Source organism: Mycteria americana, chromosome 9 (genome assembly GCF_035582795.1).
Source record: "Mycteria americana isolate JAX WOST 10 ecotype Jacksonville Zoo and Gardens chromosome 9, USCA_MyAme_1.0, whole genome shotgun sequence".
Classification (NCBI taxonomy): Eukaryota; Metazoa; Chordata; class Aves; order Ciconiiformes; family Ciconiidae; genus Mycteria; species Mycteria americana.
The window spans coordinates 29,838,748-29,862,481 of record NC_134373.1 but is presented as its reverse complement, the minus strand read 5'-3'; the positions used below and the strand labels follow the sequence as shown (position 1 = coordinate 29,862,481).

General features: G+C 46.7%; 1 protein-coding gene and 1 long non-coding RNA gene across 4 annotated transcripts in view; both read right to left on the bottom strand.

The window, feature by feature from the left end:
* Positions 1 to 4,339: 4,339 nt before the first annotated feature.
* Positions 4,340 to 9,451, bottom strand: LOC142414404 (uncharacterized). The gene is made up of 3 exons (XR_012777072.1): positions 9,333 to 9,451; positions 8,682 to 8,879; positions 4,340 to 7,275 (listed from the first exon to the last, which is right to left on the bottom strand). It is a non-coding gene; the product is annotated as an uncharacterized LOC142414404 (long non-coding RNA).
* Positions 9,452 to 13,456: 4,005 nt separating this feature from the next.
* Positions 13,457 to 23,734, bottom strand: part of MRAS (muscle RAS oncogene homolog) — a 42,183-nt gene continuing 31,905 nt past the window's right edge. For all 3 annotated transcript variants that reach the window (XM_075511598.1, XM_075511596.1, XM_075511597.1), the window contains exons 4-7: positions 22,705 to 22,858; positions 19,278 to 19,377; positions 17,834 to 17,913; positions 13,457 to 14,699 (exon numbers count right to left, since the gene is read on the bottom strand). In XM_075511598.1, the coding sequence (XP_075367713.1) occupies positions 14,600 to 14,699; positions 17,834 to 17,913; positions 19,278 to 19,377; positions 22,705 to 22,858 (434 nt within the window). In that variant the 3' untranslated portion in view covers positions 13,457 to 14,599. The remainder of the gene's footprint in view (positions 14,700 to 17,833; positions 17,914 to 19,277; positions 19,378 to 22,704; positions 22,859 to 23,734) is intronic.

The window sequence follows — 23,734 nt, the reverse complement described above, 5'->3', positions numbered from 1 at the left end:
ATAAGAGCCAGTAGCATGATTGATGATGCTTATACAAATGCTTCTGGCTTGAAAAGCAGTGTCTGGGTTGATTCCAGAAGCTGTATCTAATTTCAAAAGGATCTTCTGGAAAAAAAAATAAAAAGAGGGTTAGCAGCACATGCTACAGAAAGCAACTTCCACAGATTATTCCATCCCCAAAATACCAACCAATTCTAAGAGCAAAGCGTGAAAGAACTAACAAGAGCTTTTACTCATACTGATCGTCCTGCACATTTACTGAAATAAGGATGAGACTTTTTTTTCTGTGGGCTTCCCAACAGTCAGAGTTGCATTGGTCTAAGTATGGTTTCAAACTTAGGTTGTTACATATGTTAGGAATAATGACTTAAAATTATGAAAACCTGAGTAGCTGTTAGCCACAGTAAAAAAGCAAACACGAAATTTCCCACTGATTCAAGTGGATCTGTGCAATTTTTGGAGAAAACAAAAGATTTTCTTACATCAGCCTCTGCTTTTTACTGACATTTGCTAGTGATGCCCGTCTGTGCGTCTGTGCATTTGTGCACAGCTTCGACATAGTTAAACCAAAACCCCTCGTTCCCTGCCTGTCCTTCCTCATCAATCAATGGCCCCTCAGTACTGTCCTGGCACATCCCCTTCTGCCAGCCACGGCAGGAAGGGAACAGAAATCCTATGGAAAGACGTTGACCCAGATTTACCCTGGAAGCTGCCAAGCCCAGGAGAACAGAAGATGAATGCAGGGCAGGCGTTGAGGAAGCACGCGGACCTGCCAGCTCTACAGCAACGCGGGCAATGAGCTAGTGGGTATCTGGATATCTGCCAGCCTGGGCTGCTGGGCATCCGGAAATCCCGGGCAAATGCAGAGGGACGCTGTGTCCCATACGCAGCAAGTCTGTTGCATTGGGATGTGTTAGCCTTCTTCCACATGCGCAGAGGCTATTCTGAGCAATGCAGTTTGGGATGCTTTAAAACACACTTTTGGACCTGAAGGAGTTGTTAGGTTCAGGCTGTAACAGGACTGAGGGAGCCCTGGCGGGTGCCGGGTGAGTGCAAGGGCATGGAAGGGTGGTTAAGATGGGACAAGGGAGCCAGAGGTCTCCACTAACTCTTGGCACTGAGGTGAGTATTTGCACAACCCAACCTGAGGCATTTAAATGGGGTGTCTAATTTAGGACTGCGGTCTCCAGAGGCCCTTGTATATTCATTGGAGAGAGGCGGGCTTTCCTGCCGGGTGTTCCGCAGCAGAGCCTATATTACGTGGGAGAGGAGCCCATCTCATCCAGCAACTGCAGAGGGAGCCATGGTAGTTTGGACTCTTCACTTGCACACCTAAGCCAAATGCACGGAGTTAAATGCTGTGACCAGCACGTCTATCCAAGAGGGAAAAGCCAAAGTGCTTATGTGTCTGGATGGAACAGGGCATCCTTGGCCCTAGGCACAAGACCCCTAACCCTCACTGGACTGTATCCTCATGGTCCAACAAGAACCACCTCCCTCTGGGTTGTACTGGCAGGACTGCTGCTCCTGGCCTCGTCCTAGCTCTTGCCAGTGGTGTAAAACATGATTTCCCTTTATCCAGGTGTCTGAGTAATACAGGGATCTGACTGGCATGTACTGCCATCAGTCTGTTTCCTGCACTGTTGTGTGGTGCAACTGGTCCATGACTCAGAGGTGGGTGTCTCATCCCTCTGAGTAACGTTAACCATGGTAAGACATGGGGCAGCCTCCAAAGTCCCACCTCTTTAAAAGCTTTTCCTCCTTTGGTGACTACTACTTCATTGCCTTTAAAGTGGGGTGTATCCTTAGCATCAGTAGAGCTCTTCAAGGAGGTTTAGGGTTTTCAGGGTGCTGGCTGTTCTTTTATTTTGTAAATACCAAGTGAGCTGCAGTCAGATGGGTAATCACTGATGCTTCGTTTAAGGCATTGTTGCATGTGGCAATTCATTAAAAAGCCCCAGGGAACTAGAATGAGGTTTTTATTTTAAAAGCTATAATCTCTAAGACACACACAATGTTCTCTTGCAACCCAGATTTGTCACAGCCGGCTGCTATAAAGCGCCATTCTCTGCTGTAAGCCATCTTCAATGCATTGTCATTATAATTGACAACAGATCTGTTTTTTTCAAGTGACACTCGAGGAGGATTGGAGGATGACAGCACATGACTGAGTAAAATTATAGTTAGGGAAACATAGGAAGAGCCGACTCTTCCCAGAGAGCTTGGGGCTATCAGGCAAGGTTTTCTTTTTTGTGTCTGAAATGGGATTAAGCCAAAAGGCTCATGGATTTACTGCCATTTGTGCTGTGGTCCTTTATAAAAACAAGTAAACCAGTGTCTATTTTGAATACACTGGATTAAGATCTGACCTCACATTTTGCAGGGTTTGGGCATCGGAGCGAGTCCCTGGCAGGACCCGGTGTGCGCCAGGGGTGCGGGAGGCTGGGGAGAGCTGCCCACGCTGCTGCCCTGGGCTTTCCAGTGTGGTCGTGAATGAGCCCCTTTGGCTTGCTGGGACCCCCCTGCCTTGCAGGCTGCTGCATGATATGCACAGGGGGGTCTCCAAATTTGTTTGCAGGGTTTAAACAATCTCTCTCCCTCACTCACATTTCAGGCAAGCAGCGTGAAGCACTTCTTTGTCTAATTACTGCCTCCCCTCCACCTATAAGGTCCCCCTTCTACTCATTCAACTGATGGAGATGCCTCTTTGTTCAGATGAAGCCCCTGCTCCGGTGCCACCTTACAGGCACAGCCCTGAGCAGCAGGGCTACATTTTAGATCCTACAGTCAAAAAGGCTTCAGCAAAGAAAAAAACCATTAAATGCCAGTAAGTCTTAAACAGATGGAGAGTCAGTGGCAAAAACTACGACAGAGAATGCTCCAGAAAGGTGATGCAATGAAGAAAGGCTCTTATATCAGCTATGGTGGATAATATGGAGGGAAAATGGAAAGGTAGTGATGGGGGAGTAAAGGCAACAGCTAAGAGAATGAAAGGCAGATACGGAGAAGGAAAATATGAAAGGAAAAATGATCTGAGAGCTGATTTGTGGAGAGATGGCTTACTCTTGTAACCTGCAAAGTACAAATGCTTTGTTTGAAAGTACCCTGCACCAGCAACGCAAAGCATTTTCTCTGTAATGCACGCATTTGGTGAGCACTCTGGATTATGTTGTAATGGCCTGAGCACTCTGGATTATGTTGTAATGGCCTGCCATAAGGCTTTTAAGCATAACTGAGTGTACATTTAACTGCAATGGTTTTATGAGAGTAGCAGGTCAGATGGGCTACAGCCCCTCTGTAAACCAAGCCTCTCACTGTACTCAGCAGATATTACTTGTGCTAGGTCTTGGAGATTAAATACATCTCTGTTCAGTTTTGTATGGCAAAAAATGCAGAAAATACTTGTTAATAGCCTACCTCTGCATGTCACTGTCATTTTCATGTGGTCTTGTTATTGCTAACCCCAGTGAACGGGCTCCTTGACTGAGCAGGGCACTGTGCAAAGTGAACAGAAAGGTGATTCTCAAGGCACAAGAACGAGCAAGGCTTAGAGTGGAGGTAAACAAAAATAAACTTCTGTTTAAAAAACCCCACCCATAAACTGACAAGTGATCGATTTACCTGCATAAGCATCTTTCTGCCTTTTAGAAAGATGTCACCAGATGAAGACAGGAATAAATTATGTTGCAGAATTGAATGTTTTAGAGAGAGGTAATTTCTTAATTGAAATTGTCCAGTAAGAAGGATGGCTGTGAATTAAGGTGTAATTGCAGACCCGCATGACTTTTCTATGAATAAAGAAGCTGGTCACAGCTTTTCTGTCAAAATGACTACTGAATTGAAAATTATTGGTGAAGCTGGCATTTTTTGTGGAGCGTGTCTCCTTTCACAGAAGCGCTCTCCATTTCTGTTGCTAGAAGCCTAACCAGTGCAAGGTCTCAGCCACTTCTTCTCCTCGTGGTTTCTAACTGAATAATATCTGATTTATATTTTGCCTTTCTTGATGAAAAGTCAACATTTTTTCTGCATTTCTCCCCATTGCCCTCCCCTGTCCTCTGCCTAAGAAGGGAAAAGCAGAGAAATAAAGCAGCTACAGAATAGAGCCTCCCAGTACCTCTGAATGGACAATGTGCTTTAGCAGTGACTGAGGGCTCCTTTGAAACCAACAATAAAAGCATCTTTTCTGTCGAGGAGCACAAGGCTCACAGGGGCAAGAGACTTTAATGACACCATTATCTTTCAGGCAATTAGGACTCGCTGGCACAATCCAGCATTGGTACAGGCACTGTTTTGATTGCACTGCAATGGCTTAGTGAAACATAGACTGCTGAGATTTAGCAACATCATAAATCACATTTAATCTCAAACCACCGTGGATAAAAAACTAACACAGGCCTAATCGGAATTCACAGGTACATTTTCTCTTTTAAAAACATATGCCCGGGAACAGAGGTCTCCCCTCCTCCCATCCTCTCCCTGCGTACACGAGCTACGTAACGCTTCTTCTCCTGCTTCTCTCCTAAAGCGCTTGAAAAATGGGTTTGAGCCTGCCAGCTGCATGTGTGTTTGTTGTGCATTGTGGATTATATTTTAAAGACATACCCTAAGCCTCTTACGCTCAAATGAGTGTGCATTTAACTGTCTGTACGTTCGTGCCGGTTTATAAGGTAGAGGGTCAGCCAGCTTATCCCCTGGCTTCTCTGCGAGGGCACTGTCCAAGAATTTTAATGGAGCTTTCAAAAGCCTCCCGTTACGCAAGGTGCCCTTAATGGAGAGTCCTCCTGCCTCTGAAAGTTCCTTCTTGTTGCTAGACACAATGAAACACAAGCCATAATCTCTGCAGAGAGCGCCTGGATTTTTTCGTGTCGCAGCGTGTAGCTGGGATGCAAAGCACGGCTCCCTCTGCTCTCCTGCAACAACCAGAGGGATTCATTTCATTAGTTGGGAAAGCTATGTTGGAGGGAAGGGAGGTTATGTAGGTCACCGATTCATCCCTGCTGCCTTGCAAAAAGAATTCATTATGAAATTTCACTTTAATTAATGCGATGCACCGTCTCTTAATAGTATTTCATCAGGACATCTGGTAAAAGCACATTAGCTACAGTTTAATGTTAAGACATAATTGAACAGAACTCCTGTTGGAGCTTGGCTTTTGCAATATGTTTCACTTCTGCTTCTCCTGCAGGCTGCCGATTAAAGGGATTGTGGGACTCCCTCGTCAGAAGGTGATGGAGCCTGATCCAAAGCCTGTTCGACTTAACAGAAAGGCTCTGGTTAACATTCGCAGGCTCTGAAGTGGGTCTCTGAGGAACAAACCCAACATCCATCCTATATTTACATACCACGTACTACTGGTACCGCTGCCGATCTATAATCCTGAATATAAAGTAACAACTCTGGTGTTTAGTTCCAGTTGTGTTTGAAAGGCCATCATCAAAAGGTCTTTATAAACCATTCTCTTTTGGCTTAACTTAGAGCTTTTTCCTGTTCTAATTTTATCTCTGCATAATTGTGTGTTTTAATACTTATTTGATTATCTGCCCAAATTAATGTCAGAGCAGCAGCTTTCCAAACAGCCGTATTAAATATTCACATCCAAATGGGATTTTTTCAGCCCTTTGTTTTACAATGATCTCCTGGAGTATAAATGTGAACTCTCAAAAGATTTTAGTTACTCAGTAAGTACTAGGTCATGATTATTTAAATCTAACTAACAGGCTAAAGAGCCTTTGGAAGATTAATATATTTAGAAAAAGTTTGTGAACTGTTTGAACTCTTCTGTTTGATTTGAGGCTGCCGCCTCCACTTCTCCTTTTCTTTTTTGGGTAAGTGTTTGAATGGCCAATAACAGTAATAATAAAAACCATCCACCACTAACGCAAGTGCAGTTTGCTTAGTTTCCCTTTTACACTCTCCCCTTCAGCAATTTTTTCACCAGTGTTTGTGGGGCAGTTTTACTCCCAACCTTTGCTGAGAAGGGACACAAAGGACTAAGGTGTTAGAGAAGCTTTTCCTGCTGTTTAGTTGTCCCTTGGGTTATTTTCTGCACCAGTAGGAAAGAGAAGGGGACGGGAGGGATCCGGAGAAGCGTGGTATGCCCTCACTGAAAACCCCAGCGGGTTCCCAGTGGTGCCCAGCACCTGGCAGTCCTGCCGGCGGTACCTACCCTGCACACACGTGAAGGGGTCCCGAGGGCGTACTGACTTCCCCAGTCACGCCAGACGCCGTACGGCCGGCTGTGTCCGAAGGACCCCGTGCCACCCACCCTGTCTGCCTTTGCTGATGGACATTGTCACAAGGGGCAGGTGGGACCGACGGAAAGTGCTGGGACAAGGCCAGTCCACACGGTAGGTAAGGCCACCTCTCCTCACAGATGCTCTCCTGGGGTCCACCCTCTCTGTAACTCAGCTAATCCTGATACCGAGTGAAAACACAGACAAATTGTTCCTGTCCTTGGCTGGTCGAGGCAGGGGATTCATTTCTGGGAAACAGCCAAATTGCCGCAAAGAGATGCTAAGACCCCCATAGTGGTACAGGTTGGCAATGAATTTGACCCTGCCCTTGAAGCTGCTCCATGCAGCAGACACAAACCCAAGCCCACACCGTCAAATTCAGGGCACCAGCCTTTCTCCAGGGAGGAGCACCAGCCCTGTCCCACCTTTACAGAGCTTGTGGTAAAAGGCTGTTGCTGAGAAGAGGCAGCTGGGCAGTAAAAGATGCTGTGCTGTAGCCAAACTGGTTCTCCAGTGATTTTTCCGTGCTACAAGTCCTATACTGGTCACACTAAGAGGAAACCCAACTGAGACCATTGCTAGGGCTGAATAAGCCTGCAGTTTGGCATTAGCTGGCAATAAAACATAACAAACATATAGGCAGCCTTCCTCCCTGTAGCATTGGTCAGGCTGATGCTAACTCCGGCCCAAGAAGCAGAAGTAGTTTATTCAGCCCAGGCATCAGTAACGTTATTTATATGGCCAGTTCTGAAAGTCTTCTGGATGCCAAGAGGCTGGCATTAGGTAGCATCCTTTCTTTGTTGGTGCCTTAGGACAACATTGCCGAAGGACCTGTCATTTTAACAGTAAGCATTAGCCTCTGCCCCTTGGAAACTTGAAACAGCAACCCCACTGTGGGCTCGCATGGCTCATGGCTTATGCTTTGTGCTCACAGGTTTGTTCTCCTAGGGCAGCCCATCGCTAATACAGTCACCGGTATTCCGGTGTTCCACTAGTACAGTCACCGGGACTCCATGGGACAAGCAGGATTCAAGCTTTTGTTCTGTAAGGAAAACCAAAGCAGTCATGTAAATAAGTCCAAAGGCATTTTACAAAGAGTAAACTTTTTTTTTCCTAAATGAAGTAGAACTTGTTACCTTTTCCATTTTTATTTTATCTCCATGATGTGATAAGCTGAATCCCAAATTAGGAAGGAGATGGATTGTTTAGGGAAAAAAAATCAGTTGAAAATACTGGGAAACATGCCGCTTCTGGAAGCGGCCTATATCTAGTAGGTATTTACAGTTTGTATCGGGGACTGAACCTCTCCAGATAGCTAGCCTTAGACCTCTTCTTTCAGCATTTAATATTTATCTTCAGTTAAATCTGTGCTAATGGTAGTTTCTCAGCTTGAAGCAAATTGAACACAAGTCCCAGCAGTCCTAGGTGTTCAGGCATCTCAACAACTTCTCCTCTTTCTTTCTCCATGCTTCAGAGCTCTGTGCTCTCGTTTCTGCAACCTACAGAACAAGATCTGCCACCTCTGAGTGTCCTGACTGCAAAGTGGTTGGATTGATTCATGAATGCTTTAAGATCCTGAAATGAAAAATCATTAGTGCCACTTCTCTATTCTTACGGCAGCAGGTATTGTGTGAATTTCCCCAGAATAATTGTTACATGTTAGAGTAAAACCACCAAAACCGTAGCAGAGTGCCATCTCTGACTTTAAGTATTTCATGCGGGTGGTGTGACTCCTCTTCTTCATGAAACACCTTCTGCCAAAGGCTGCCCAACCCCCCCCCCCCACACACATCAGCAAGCTAACCCTTCTGGCCAAAGGGTGCTGAAGGAAACAAAGAAACTTCACCAAGCCGAGCAAAAAAACGTGGGAATGAAACTCTGTGACCAGCTCTGTGGGAAACTCAATGCCAGAAACTGGCTTAAGCTCTTGTGAAGGTTTGGAGACGGGGATGAGGGCAAGGCAAGGCAGGAAGCTCCCGGGGGAGGGCGGGCAGGACCCTGTCCCCAGCTCACACCATTGTGCTTTGTTCAACCTCCACAATTGTGTGAGCAGAGCCCGGCGCATCAGCCTTCACTTCGAATTTCCTGCTTTTTGTCGGCTCACATCCCGGGGACTGTTGTTTGAAACACGGCTCTTATTACGGAGCTTGCAGAAAAGAAACCCCTGCCCCATAAGCATGTGCCCGGGCCTTTCAGCGGGTTCCCAGCGCCAGGGCTCCTGCTTTAAGGGGATGTGGGCTATTGAGATGCAAAGAGGCATGCCAAATACCCGACTGGGCCTTGGGCTGGCTAGGCTTGACTACTGCAGCTGAGAGGAGCTGCCGTCACAGAAGCCACACGATAACCACCTCTGCGTGCGGCAGTCCAAGGACCGACCCGTGACTTGTTCAGCTGGGCTGCCTTCTCAGCAGAGACTGTCCTAATCACAGACCGTGCAATGTCTCTTACCCAGATTTGCAGAGGGTTTGGCTTTACAGAACAGGCTCCCAATTCACAAAGCTCCTTCCTCCTCCTCTTACTCCTGCTCTCTTATCGAGCAAATCCAGGATTTTGTCCGAGTCCCTCCTCTTTGGCTGCTGGACCTGACCACGTGCCCAGTCTGAGCTCTCAGACTACATCGCGTGCCCTGGTCTGCATGAGAGAGACCTGGGAGGAAGCATGGAGACCAGAGAAGCAGTAACGCTTGTGGCAAGTCAGACTGCTGTATTGCCTTGGCATGATGTTGCTGGTCCCCCAGGATTTGGCAAAGGGAGCCCTCAATTCAAACGAAATAAAAAAGCTGTCCCAAAACTGCCAGAAGGATTAGGGAATTTTGCCTGTCTCTACTCCACACTCAGGACTGCTGGACATCCCCATCACTGTCGTGAGCACTAACCCCTGCGCTCACCGACCTGGCGGGTCTCACGTGCCGAGCGTGAGCCTTCCTCCCCCGGTCCCCTCCCTTTGGCACCACACACAGCAGCGACGCAGCGCCTGCACGTTTCTCCTGCCTCAGGAAGTCTTGGCCTGCCTGACCTGCTGGCCATTCTCAAGTGACTTCTTGGAGCTGGAGGGATTTGCCACAGTGGTGGGAAAAAAAAAACCCAAACCAGAGCATACCTCTGTGCTGCAGCTCCTCCTTGTCTCTCCCCGTCGCGGGATCCAGCACACGCAGAGTCATCTCCCTGCTCTGTTCTGCTGCAAGTCAGTCCCATGTCATCCCAGAAACTGTGTCTGTGAGATCATCTATGAAATATTTATTCCCCTCCCATGCAAGAGAAAAAGAAGCAAAAAGCTTGCATAATATCGATGGAATCCCTGATAGCTAAATATTGAATTATTTACAGCCTAATTGCACAAGTGATACACATGAGATTGCTTAGGCTGCAAGATGCAATTAATACATTTCGCAAAATTGGTGACTTCTACTTCAGACTTTGTTTTGATGCATTGGTGAGTCCCTAAAAAACAGGTGAGATGCCTTTGCAGGAGAAGAGCTAGAATATCCAGAGACACTTGAAATATCCACAGACTTTTCTCAGAGTGCTGCTGTGAAATAGGAAAGGGCTCTCAAACCACCAACTAGCTGCTTGGAGGTACGCATCGGGAGCCATTTCAGATGCTCAGGTGGATCTTACCTGGCTGCTAGCTGTTGCTTCAGAAGGGCACAGATCTCCCATAGGTCCTGTATTACAACTGAAAGTCTCAGGCAAATGCCCTGGATACCCTGAGGCATCTCAAATGGCGTTAATTGCCTACATGCGAGACACAGAATTGAGCCTATAGTTCAGTGACCAAGAACTGCAACATTCCCTGTGTCGCAGCATCCTTCATCTTTTTAGTGGCATGTTGGCTGTGTAGCTGTAGTGCAGTACTTCACACGCACACCACGGGTCCTCCTTTCTGCCCAGCCTACAGCAGATGGGGTAGATCGGCCACTGAACCCCAACTCACAGAACTTGGATTTCCAGACACAGAGCTTTCCTGTCCGGTCCCAGGTACCTCCGTTGATGTGGCAGTTGTCACAGGGGCTTGGCTATTTCTCTAATACCAAACTTCTCTGAAGCCCTCCCTCTCTCTCATTAGTAAATACATATCTGAACCCTGACATCTGGAGTAGTCTGCAAGCTGTGTCTCTTAAAACACTCTTATATTCTGTACTTCTCATTATACTCTACTCTTAGCAGAGCTTTGGGGGATCACCTTGTTCCCAAGCACTTCAGCAGCATGTAGTGATCATCCCTTGAAATCACTGGAGCTGAACAAGGCTCTGGGCAGTCACTTTTGGCCTTAGGATGGTAACAAGCAAAAAAAAAAAAAAAAAAGGAAAAGTCTGAGCCAGTATTACAATGCTGTCCTCTCCATGCCTAATAATGCTAATTTCCTCTCGAGACGATACACATCATGTATGTCTAAACCCCTCAGCCTATCCTGATTTACAAATTCTAGTACAGCTGTAGGTTTAAAGAGCCAGCCAAAATTAATTATGACAGATTAAGGAACAGAGCAACATACGGCAATGCCCTTGTTAAACTGAAACATCTGATCCAAACCAAGCAATCTCAGCCCCTCACTAAGCTCCTGCTTATCTTGTTCACCATCTCTAGCGTTTTTCTGCTGAGCACCATCATCTGAACATGGTTTACTCCGATGTACCCAGACTGTCATTCAGCAGCTTTACCAGCAATAGCTCTGGCCTTGGCTGAGGCAGCCAAGGAAGCAGGTTTGGAGGTAGCCCACCACCTGTAGAGCTGCACAGTTGGGGTTTTTTTGTTAGCAGGCTTTTGTTCCATTTAGAGTTGGCAGGCAGAGAGGGACAATTAAATCCTCTGCTCATGCCAGAGGAAAATGTATTTATTTTAGCCAGGTACTTTTCCTTCTCTTCCTTCCCACCCCCCATTTTCCTTAAATGAGAGACAAAGATAGATAGACAAACAGACGACTTTGCTTGTACAATAAATGCCATATGTTTCAAAAGCCAGTAAGAAAACAAGTCAGTGTCTGCTTCATAGGCAGAAGGACCTGAGGGAGGAAACAGCAACACGATTTACCTGAAGGCAGTGGTACAGCTGGGATGAGATCCCAGGTTGGGAAGGTGAATTACGCCTTTACAAAGCCAAAACTTAAGTAGCTTAAGAATTTTTTTGTGTTTTACAAATATTATTCAGTGCCTAAAATGAAAAAAGGGAGGCCATTTGGTTATCAAATACAAGTGAATCTGTATGGTTTTACCCTCTTGTCTTTTCATTTTGTTTGTAGGTGTCTATTGAAAGCAAGGTAAGGCTATGGCCAGCTCTACCTTCTAAATTCCTGTTTAGCAGAAGAGGAACCAGATTGCTGTGAGACAAGTGAATGCAGATTTACCCAGGGGCTGAAGATGACGTTAGGTCACTTGGACCATCAGCTCTTTGGAAAATCAGCACCAAGCACACCCTTACAGGATCCTTCTCCAGACTCTCTGGCCACAGCAAAGAAGTCCCTTTCCTTTGGATGCTCCACAGAAAAAAATGCACCGCCCATCAGCATCGTTGGTGCTTTCGGTAGCTAAGTACCACCAACCAGTGCCTCTCAACCCAGGTCTCTAGGTGCTGCACAGAGCAGGGAAGGTGCTCTTCATTTGCTAACAGCCCTGAATATGAAAGGGTGAAGTAGATGGCAATAGGCTTTGTATCTCCTCGCTATGTTGAGCACCCTAGACTCGTTAGAGATGCGATCCCTGTTGGAAAACACTCCTTGCTATAAACAAGTTGATGAACATAGAAGAAAACGGGCATGCTTTTCCCATTTGCCACTACCCATATTCAGTTGTTAATCTGCTCCTTTCCCCTCCTCCTCCCATTATTCTGCAATATCTGTTAGTTGCTAAAGAAGCTGAAGAAACAATTAAGATGCTTCAGAAAAAGCAGATAATTTCTCACATGCAGCGCTGAGTACCCAGCAGATGTGACTCAAGATACATACGTGCTGTTTTCAAGCAAGTATTCCCAAGGGTTTAGATAAAAATAATAAGGATGAGGGGTTTCAGCAGAAATCAGGTTATTTTTAAGTGGAAGGGCTCTAGGGGGTATTAGCAGGGCTCCCTGAAAATGCCATCATCTTCTTGTATGGGGGATCCCATAGCATTAGTTGTGTATAATTAAAAAAAATTAAGCCAGTCGCCAGACTAGACAGGGATTCTGGCAGGAAAGCAGTAACAGAGGTTACAGCAAATTGGGTTGGTTGCACATATCAAACACCTTCTGATTTATTAGAGGCAGAACAAATGAGATGCCTACAGGGTGCTCTTCATCCCCAGAAGATAGTGGCAAGTCTCAAGAGCCAGGATTTGACCCCCATGGTTTCAGTCACCACAGTTCAGCTGACAAGGAAACAATATAGTGGGAGAAATGCTGCGATGGTCTGGAGCCAGATCTCAGTTGACACAGGGTGTTGCAACTTTACTGAAGCGTGTGGCCCATATCCAATGCAAGAGTCCATGAAAAATATTTCTTCCCAATATCCGCCTCCTTAATCCAGCCCCAGCATCTGTCATCACACCAAAGGGGACGGAGGCAGTGAAGCCAGCGTTATGGTAAGCAGCTTGCTGAGCCAGCCGCAGACATTTGCCATCTTCTGGCCGTGATGAAGACTGGACAAATTAGGAAAATGTTTTCATTAGCTGCACTCACCTGAAAAATAATCAGCAGCCAACTCCCATTTCACAAGGTGGCCTGGCAAAGAGTCAAGAAACCAAATCTGGCGGCAAATGGATTGCAAAGACAAACATAAACAATTAAGTTTGTGATGATCCACCATCTTGAACGGATCTTCAGTATCCAATACCAGGATTTTCTGCGCTCAGACACACAAATCTCAGGCGTTCATACTCTGCCAATATTTTAAGTCATGCCCATAAAGCATATTTGAATAGGATTCAAGCTGATGAAAAGCAAGTTGTTACTTTTAAAGGGGTTTGGTGACCCTGTGAATGGAGCCAATGGCTTCAGTCCAGCAGATGACAATCCATTAAATTAAAGAAAAAATTGCCACCGTAATTCTTAGTGCCAGCAAAGAGAGAGAAAACGTGGCCCCTCCAGGATGTGCAAACCATATTCCTGGTGCCACAGATGGTGGCTTGAATGGCGGCAGGTTTTTTGCCTTGCCTTTTCATAAGGCATAAAGATATTTAGTCTCCACTGTTTTCAGGGAGACATTTTAGATATATTAAGCTTATGAAGAGACACATCCCACTTGAGTAATTTTCAAAACACCTCCTCCTTTCAAGTCACCAACTCTCAGCGAAGGGGGAAGAAGAAGAAATGAAAAAACATTGAGCCAAAGCCCATAAACAGATTTTTTGTGTGTGTGCGAGATGAGCCTGGGAAAAGCAAAACAATTCATCTACCCAAGAGTGGCTTTGCAGGGAAAGGTTAAGGAATAATAAAGAGGGATTTAGATCACACCACTTTACACGCATTTATGAGGGAGAAATTCAACAACCAGAGAACAAATTCAGTTCAGGTTTTACTTCCTCTCTCCCTTTCCTCCCCCTTAAAGATGACATACCCTTCCATTTGTAAATTACTTTAATTTAAATACTTCCAGGTTAACAAAACGTCTTAACTTTGACATGCCCCAAATTACAAAACAGAAACAAAACCTCTTGACAAAGGGTAAGAAAAAAAAATAATCCAAGCCCAAACCTCCTTTCCTAAGCTGGAGTTTATGGTCTGTGAGCTGGCTGCCCTCCAGAGTCTGACACAATGTCTGGAGCAGCCAGAGCAGCTGGAATTCATTTTCTTCCTCCAAATCTATGTACTTTCATATGAAGTCGTGTTTTGGCACTGCCGCCTAAGAGAGAGTTCAGTGCAAAAAATCTAACCCCGGCCGTGTTTCTTTGCAACCCAACACTCGCTGAGCAAACAACGAAAAAGGAGAAGAGGACAAAAAAAAAATCAGAGAAAGAAAAAAAAAAAGCCCTTTCCCTTCCCCCACACATACACAGACAACTGTACCAAACAGGCGGGCTATTCATGGCTGTTCAGAAATGGGTCACAAGGAGAAATGTTTGCAGATAAAACCAACACTTTTTTTCTTTTTTTTTTTTTTTTTTCTTTTCTCCCCTTTTTTTTTTTAAATAAACATGGAGGCCCCTGGAAGGCACTGGGGATGTTCAAGAGTCGAGGTCCTGCTGATCCCTTCCGCCTCCCGTTCGCGCGGCTCCCACGCCAGCCCCGACGCGCAGCCCCCTCCGGGGGGGTCCGGACCCCGTCGAGCCGCCTCCTCCGAGCCCGAGCGGCCGCGGGGAGCCGGGGGGGCGGCGGGGCCGCGCTGCTGCTCCTTGCCTGGGTTGGCAGTGGGTCAAGGGGGGAGGAGGGAGGCGTCCAAGGCACTCCCAGGCGGTCCTGTCACAAAATCACGCACTGGAGTTTGTGGGAGCCTGTGGCTCTGTCCCCTCGCCATTTGGTCTTTTTCTTCTTCTTCTGGCTTTTCTCTGGGATCTGTTGCCTGTTTTGGGAGACAGAGAGGAAAAATAAGCAGGTGAGACACAAGGCTGGGTCGGACATCAGCATCCAGAGCCCTGGGCAGCCAGCAGAACAGCATCTTGGCGTGCATATGTATATTTGCACATATATCTCCATATACGCTTTCCACCACCGCGTTGCTTTTCATGCCACACAGCTAACAAGACAACCGCCTGCATTTTCAAGGAAGGAGGAAAGAAGCCATAAGCAAGCATTCAGGCTAAGGGCAGGGATGTAGGTCCTGCCAGGGCACTATGCCTTTGGTTGCCCTGGGTGAACTGCTGCCTCCTCCCCTGCCCGGGGGCTGTGCTGGGCACAGGGATGCTCTAAGCAATGCAACGTCATCCATCACAGCGCAGCTAATGCTCGTTATGGAGGAGGGAGAAAGAGATACACAGGGCGCAGAGACATGAACCCTCCCGGAAAGACTGGCTTTCAGCCAGCATTGCCCTTAGCCAGCTGCACTGCTGTGGACTTGGTTATGGAGGGGGGCTAAAAAATAATAAAGAAAAAAACAGAGTCTGCTGCCAGTGGGGCTCCGGCCTCCCCTGGAAGCTGTGAAGAGCACCAGAGCACAGAGAGCAGAAAGATGTCCCTGGTTGCCTGAAGTCACAGCTGTCAAACACACAGCTGAGAGTCCCCCTGCGCTGCGCCCCGGCAGCCCCCGACAGTCAGGTGGGTTGTGAGCAACCCCTAAAATGTTATGTTGAGGGCTTCTCCCTGTTCATTACGATGAGGCATTGCCCAAATGCCTGTTTGCAACTGTACCTGTTTGCCGCAGCCACTCAGCTAGCCCAGCGGTGCAAATTCAACAGAAGAAGGCTTTGTAGTTCAAACACCCGACAGGCAGCCCGTAGACTTAGATTTTATTGCAAGATAAACCATATGAACACTGGCAGCTTCCGTTGATTCAAACAGTGTCTAAATAACCAATCTGAGTTTGAACAGTTCAAACCCAGCCTCTTTGCTATGTAATATGCCAGGCACTAAACTGAGTGTTTGGACCAAGTTATCCAGACCAGGATGAGACGTAGCTGGGGGACAAATCCTTATGCCTTCATTTGGTGTTTTTTTTACAGCCTCAGCTCCCAAATGCTTGCAACCACCTGAAAAACTCAGCTTTGACTAATAAGATTTTTTTCAGCAAGTATGAAGGCTGAAGGCATGAAAAACATAAAACTTTAAAGCTCAAAACTAGAAAGCAGAACAAAAATACTTTAAAATTAATTTGGATAAACACTAAGCGGCCGCAAGCTGTTCACAGTGTTCTGGAACGGTTTTAGAGATCCAGAAAACCACGTCCCGTGCCCGCTCAAGATTTCTGCTGTGACAATCCTTGTGTACACACTGCTGCAGCATAAAAGGGATATCAGGAAACTTAACAGATCTATCGGGCGGGACTCAATCACCCCACTCCTTTCTGGATTACTTCCAGACAACAGTTTCTTGCATGAAACTAAATAAACTGGGAATCAGCCAAGTGCAAGGAGCACAAACAGTGCCAACCCTGAATGAGTGTCCTCACCCTGCAAACTTACACGGGCTCTGAGGAGCCTCTACATGTGTAAAGCACTCCAGGAATGGCACGGTTATCAGGGAGCTGTAAACTTACATTTTCTTTGGAAAAGCTCACTTAAAAAAAGAAAGGCAATACTTGGTGGGTGATGCCATCCTACGGCCGCAGACAGTTTGCAATGTCCAAAGACCACGTGAGGCTGCTTTGTGGCAAATGACCAGCTAGATCACACAGCATCTCTCTGCTCTCTGACTTAACCCGAGTTCCAGCTCTTGTGAACACCTCTGGTGCCCTTGATGCCACAGCGGGTTTCACCCGGCTGGCAATGACTTTCATGGTGACTACTCAGGGAACTGAGGTGCATCACCTATTTTTGAGGTTATGGAGTGCATTTTCAGGGCTTGAATTTGGTGATGTCTCATTACAATGTTCCTTCCAGCCTGTCTGGAGTCATGTAGAGAAAGCAAACAGAGCCTCACCATCTTATTTTGGCTATGTTTTTTTTTCCCCCCACAGTAGAATAGATGGTGGTAAGAGCTCGCTGTAACACAAAAGTAGTATCTAGCCAGCTAATGCTGAGTTACAGAACAGTTGGGAAATAGCTTGGGACGTTTCCAGCTCAGCTCTGTAGTTCTTTCTGCCCCCTGCTTTTGAGACATGTGGGAAGAGTGGGCAGTACCATCTGCTTTTGATGGAGGCCAACTCGAGGCTGCGCTAAGATATTCACAAGTACAGATACGCTGTGAATAAATGCCTCATGGTTTAATTGCCGAGTGAGGCACTTTGACTGCACGGCGGGGAGGAGCATGATTTCTGCTCAGCACCCTCCCAAAAGATGAAAAATGAGGGCCCAGAAAAATCTAGCAGACAACCGGTGCCAGAAAAAGAAATCTTCTCAGAGAGATTTGAGGTTATCAGCTGAGATGCCGAGATGTGCGTGTAGTTCTTTTCCTGCAGGGCAGCCGGGATTTTGGAAGGCAGTCCCTCCCCACCGGCAGCGGGAGCAGGGGTTCGCCCAGAGAGCAGGCGTTTGCCAAAGCGAGCAAAGGCAGCTCATGCCAAAACTGGGAACAAACCTCTGCAGTCTGAGGAGGAAACCTGTGGCTTAGCCATTAGGTCATGCTGTTTCTCCTACAAAGCGGCTTAATTTTTTCCATTTAGCGAGCAGAAAATGTTGGAAGTCACCTACAACATTAGAATTTTGTAGAATTTTTTGCCAGTCCTTTTTAACCTCTGGTAATGTGAGACCCTGAGAGGACAAAGCTATGAGTCCCAAGTCACTGGTCCAAAGCTTTTAATGCCGGCCTTTTAAAGCTGATCATTATAGTAGGCTTTGCACTGTTCATTGAATAATATATTTTTGTCATGGCCACAGCTAGTTCTCAAGCTACCTAGCAATGATGTCCTACAAGTGTAACTAAGTGTTAGTAACATCCCTATGCAGATATAGGACAAGAAAGCTTAATAAACCCCAGAAATCTCCCACCCCCAACCAAACCACCTGGCCTGTGCTCCCCAAAAGTTGGTTCCTGGCTCTCTGGGCTGGGACTCCTGCACGTCCCATCCACGGGCAGTGAGCAAGTGAAGAGTTTGCAGCTTACCTTATTACCCTCACGAGATCGTGGAAGGCCTTGTCAACGTTCAGAGGTGGGTCCTTGGCGCTAGTTTCTATGTAGGGAATCTGGAGGACAGAAGTGTATCATGAAAGAGATTAGTAACAGCCTACGTGTTGGTAGCAAACCAGTTTCAAAATGAAAAACCCTAAAGGCTGGAGAAATCTGGTGCCTAAGAGACCGGGGAAATACAGGTAAACAAAGTGTTGTCATGACACTGCTATCAACAGCTTCACACTCACAGCAAGGTCAGCAAGCACTTACAAAAGGTCTGGAATAAGCACCAGGCAAACCAGCTGCTATCAGAGCTCCGGGTTTGGGGAAGAATAATCATAGACTTCATGTCGTCAGATGTTCTCTCCCTCTAAGCTGTGCTAGCAGACATGAAAATAGCCGAAGGTTGTTGAAAGACGAGCACTTGCCAGAAATTCTTGCTTGCCACATTTTATTAGGACTACTGCATGAATATTTCATGACTACAATTCCCCTTCAGTGTAAAATGATCTTTTCCTTCAAAGTCTGACAGCCAGATGGGGCCTCCTAGAGTGCTTGTCCAGCATGCTGGCAGATGTATAAAACTGCCTCTGATAAGGTATTTTCGTACATGGCCTTTTCCAAAGCGTGTGCGTACAGATGGGTGCAACATGTTGCAGTTTAGGTGTCCTGGCTCCTACAGAAATGAGCTTCCTTGGGGAGGGGAGGGGAGGGGAGGGGAGGGGAGGGGAGGGGAGGGGAGGGAGAGAACCTGCCCTGCCAAACTCCCATCGTGGCTTGTTTAGAAACACCGCAGTTTGCCACTGAGGCACAGCAAGCTGCCAAGAGGTCTCAGGCTTGTTTGCCTTTACCTTCCCATTCAGTTCCTCCTATGGGAGTTGTTGCCTCCCTCTGGGTATTCACGGCTGCTGGCATTTAGAGGTGATTAGTGGAGTATCATGTCATCTACGCTCATCCAAGACCAATTTCTCAGGCTAAACTGTGGCATGAATGATGCAGAGCTAAGATGGTGGGCCAGACTTATATAGGCTTAACAACCCTGTAACTTCATTATCTTTAACAAGCTCACTTCCTATGGGCACCTGGGTATGCTTCCCAATGCCTGACTTTGCCTTTTCGCTCCAGGAGGGTGTACTTTCTTCCCTCATTTTAAACATTTCACATTTCTCACAACTTGCAGACACCTTGTACACGTGGCTTCATGATGGCCACAGCTTTGCTACAGCCTGGTGTACAGCAGAGGGTCTAGTTTCAATGATGAATTGGCCCTACTGAAAAGAAACTGTGCAGCTACTACTGTGTAGTAGTCGAAAATCTAATTGCAAATATTTGATTGTAAGAGAAATGCTTTAATTCAGCCCCAAATGAGTAGGGAATTCAATTCTGAATGCCTGTAATGGGACTTAGAACAACCAATTAAAGAATCCCACAAACTTACATTATGTTTTGTTGCCATTTCTCTTCCTTGTTCTCTTGTAATTTTCCGTAAATGCATTAGATCAACTTTGTTCGCCACCAAAATCATTGGAAAAGACTCTCTGGAAAAAATCAAAACCACCACCCAATTATTAGCAAACTACAATAAAAAGTGCTGAGCATAAGTTTCACTTTCTGATGCTGACATCATCTAACATTTTCAGCTACAGACATACCACATACATGTAAAGAAATATAAAGAAAGACCAAACGAACACACATCAGCCCCCAGACTGTGCTACACATATGTTCATATCGTAAAAATTTACTTGACAAGTTGCATGCATGCATACATTCATTCTTATTTGCAGGCACTTCAGGGACTTAGTGTCATCGTTTTTGCAATGCCTGATAATAGCTAAGACTGAAGGTCCAACTAGATGAACTACAGCATCAGTCAGGAAATTAAGTGAGACACAGAGCCAGATCTTGAACAGGAGAATGGGACCCTTGTAACGGTTAAGGCATCTCAGTAACCGCATATCTTGGCAGCTGCTAGTCACTGCAAGGTAATGAACTGTGTTGGAGGAACTGGTGTCAGTGCATGTCCTGGTGGAGACTCATCCACTGAGAGCAACCATGGGGGAAGAAAAGACGGACTCTGGGAGAGCTGGCACTTTGGGGGCACCTCATGCGGGAGAAGGTGACTGGGGGCAAAGATCTCCATCAGTTGTTACCTCAAGACATGAAAGACTGCAGTGGTAGCTGGAAGGATGCTGGAGGGAACCAAAGAGTCTTCCTAAGTTTCCAGATGCTACTAACTGCTTCTAATCCCAGAGCAAAAACCTGATGAACAAAGGTCCCTTTGTACCAAAACCATCTACCTCTGTAATAATACTCAGTATTTCTTTAACTTTATGGGGCATGTAAGTGACTGTCTTCAGCCACCGCTTGAGAAGAGACCCATCTATCCACAGCACGTCCAGTGCAAGGCTCTCCTGACGAGGTGTGTGGGTCAGGCTCTTCCCCGGTAGAAATCCCCGTAGCTCCGGTGACCAAACCGAACTGGAGCCAGCTCGTGCCATGGGCGGTCCTGGCACTGCGGCTGCTGCCCACCCCACCCCACCACCCGTAGGGGAGCCTCTCCTCTGGCTGCGTGATGCAGAGAGCAAAGTTGTGCTGCAGGGCCTTTACCCACTGCTAGGATGGAGGAGATCTTCTGATAACTGACAGTTATTGCAGTATTATTTTCTTATATTTAACTTTAAATCCTCCTAAAATGATTCCAGTGTTCTTTGCTGTAACAGAGCTGATTTTATTGGGGTAAGGAGCAGCTGGCTGTACTCATTTCAGCATAAAACACTTCCCTGAATAACTCTGGATTCTCAAACAGTGTTTCTGTGTCATTTTTCATCAAGACGATAAGGGCTCCATCTTCTCTCTGGCACGTTGCCCCATTGCTCTGGCTGGAAAAATACCGTACTGCACTCTGCATTTTAAATGAGTCTTACAGTTGTTCATTCTGATAATGTGGCTTTGATTTAATTTTAATACCTGAGCATTGATGTATCTTGACTCTGATCATTCTGGAGCAAAACACTTTCTTGTCTGGATTATTTGATTACTTTTTGGCTTGCAGCACATTGATAAGAAAGGGATTGCATTTGGACAGTATCTCATTCGCCTTGTTTACATCAGACATAAAACTCTATGGGGACTTTGTTCCCTGTTGTAAGCCGTACAATTGCTAGTTGGACAAAGCTACTATAGTTGGAAGTTTTACTGTAATGAAGGTTATGGAAAGAAACAGGAGGAAGGCTTTGAACAGCTCTGCTAACGCGGCAGCCTGCGATTCCTTTGGATTTTCAGTTGCCAAAACTGACTGCTAGCTTGAAAACCAGGGTGATGCTCTGCTCCCAGCGACCTGCGGGTCTGGCAGGACGCTTTCTTTACTCCCGCTGCTCCTATTGCTGTGATTTTCTGAACAAGCTGAGGTTTTGGATGAAGCGTTAAGCTCCTCGCGCTCTGTGCTTCAGTGGTGTTGAGCAGGGAAACAAAAACAACCTCACCAGCCTGTTTCACTTCCTGCTTCTCACACGTCGGCCGCGGTGTTCGCACGGCGCACGGAGGGGTAAAAGTTTCAGTCCAGAGCAAAACAATGAATACTGCATCTTATTTTCACAAAGTTAAATTAGATAAAACCGACATCGGTTTGGGGCAGGCTACAGGAAGCACTGTCCCATCTTCTTCAGCTTTCAGAAACAGATTTAATTTGCCCCAAGCTGAGCTGGCAGTGAAGAAAAGACTGTTGTGATCTGGGAGGCAGACTGAGTGACTGACATTTTTCTTCATTTAGATGAAATCAAAGGGTGGTTTTTCCTTTACTTTTCACTCCTGTGGGCTCTGCTTTGGATGCTTTACTGGAAGAGCTGTCAGCTGTGAACCTCACATGATACGAGTCCACCCTTCCTGTGGGGAAGTTATTCAGAGCTGCGAAAGGAAGCCAGCAACGAGGCCTGAACCCTCTGGTGGCTTTTCTTGATGACTTCCATAATTAAAAGCCATTATGAATGGAAAAACTAAGTGTTTCAAAGCTGCAGACATATAAGGGCTTGATTCACACCCCACCCAGTGAGGATGGATTCATCACCTCTTGAACTGGGATGGGAAGAGGGAGTTATCTCAGAGATAAAACCCTGGCAGCTTCCCCTCGCTCTGTCAGGACACATTTGCTTACCACGATTAAACCTCAGCGCTACCTTCTCCCATGCACACAGAAGGAGGGGAGCGCGCGACCTCTCTTGCTTTCTCCCCAGTCACGCAGAGATGTTTTATTCATTGAAAATGGTTGCTGCAGAGCATGATACATTAACTGCATTACACCCCTTGTGAGAAATACAGCTCCTCCCAACGTGAGGCGTTTTCCCCTTCAAGACACTTGTTCACAGCCCCATATGATGCAGGACCTTCTAAGGTTTGTTTGGCACAAACTGAAGCCAGGGAAAGGAGGATGCTGCCAGGACACACAAAAGGACTGGGGCCGAAGGAACACTTGCTAACTCCCTGCTGGCGTTCCCGAAGTGCCTGCGCTGTGCACAGAGCATCCTTCTCCCTCTTCAGAGCCGAATGGGTTACCTTCAAAGGTGTCTGCCTTTCTCACACTGCTCTGCCAGACTGTTCTGGCTGCAGTTTCTCCCTTCCAGACCCATTTTCACTCCGTCATAGCACTGCTGAACTTTTCCATGTTGAAAGCACTAGATGCTTATCAGAAAAGGTAAAATACTTCTTCTTCCTCATATGTAGGTCTACAAACCCACACAGAGCATGCGAGGATTCGCCCCGGGACACCCAGGAGGCGAAAGGCAGGGCGAGACGTGCAGCTGCCCCCACAGCACGGCCTCCAGCGCGGCGGGAGGGGGTCAGGCAGCGCCTGGCCCCACGGCACCCACCTGTCCTTGACTCTGAGGATCAGCTGGTGGAACCGGTCCACGTGCTCGAAGCTAGCCTTGTCCGTCACCGAGTAGACTATAAGGAAACCATCTCCGGTCCTCATGTACTGCTCCCGCATTGCGCTGAACTCCTCTTGGCCTGCAGTATCCAGAACTAGGACAGAAAAGACAGAGGTTTTTAGTTACTGTGAGGAGCTGCAGCTGCTGTCACTGCTATGTGTCCTACATGGCCCTTCTGCCTCTGCTGGGCTTGGTCCTCTCGAAGGCTGCAAGATTTGATGAAAGCAAGTTGGATGGACACGGTCGTTTCTTTTTGCAAAGCAAGAAACACTCCCAGACCCCACTCATCACCGTGTGCCTACACTGGGAGCAGATGGAGGGGAAGAAGATTACGTGGATTTTACTTTCCTTTTCCAGTATCAGATACTGATCATTGAACTTGGGGAGTTGTTCCTCTGGCAAGATACAGCTCAAAGTATTTCGCAGCCCTCCATCTTCCAGCTCTCTCTGCTCCCCGCATGGAAAAACCCAACACTGGAAGAGTGAGTAAATGCCAGTTTAAATGTCAGGGACAATCTACAAACTGCAGGGTGAAGCAGAGCTGGGAGACAACCCAGAGTAATAGCTACAAGCATTTTCCTTTTCTCAATGCCTGGATATTATTTCTACACAATTATGTGCTTTCAGAGAAAGACGGTACAGCCTTGAGGAACTGCCCCTTAAATATTTAGTCCCAAGTGGTGTTCTGATATTGAGAAGCTAGTTAAAACAGGTGGAAAAGCTTTAAGTGACTTGCATATCCTGTATAGCGATCGTGTTTCTGTGCATTGACAATGCCTAGATCTATGCTCAAATCCCCTAAAACATCCCAGTTGTGGCAGCAACCCAGATGCTGTTCCCCACTAGATTAACCTGCTCTCTAATGTGACCATAACTCACTGGTTCTCCATCACTCTGTCTTGCAGGGGGTCCCATCAGCTACAACATGGACCACATGTGGAGCAAGCCACGCCAGCCTTCTAGGTAAACA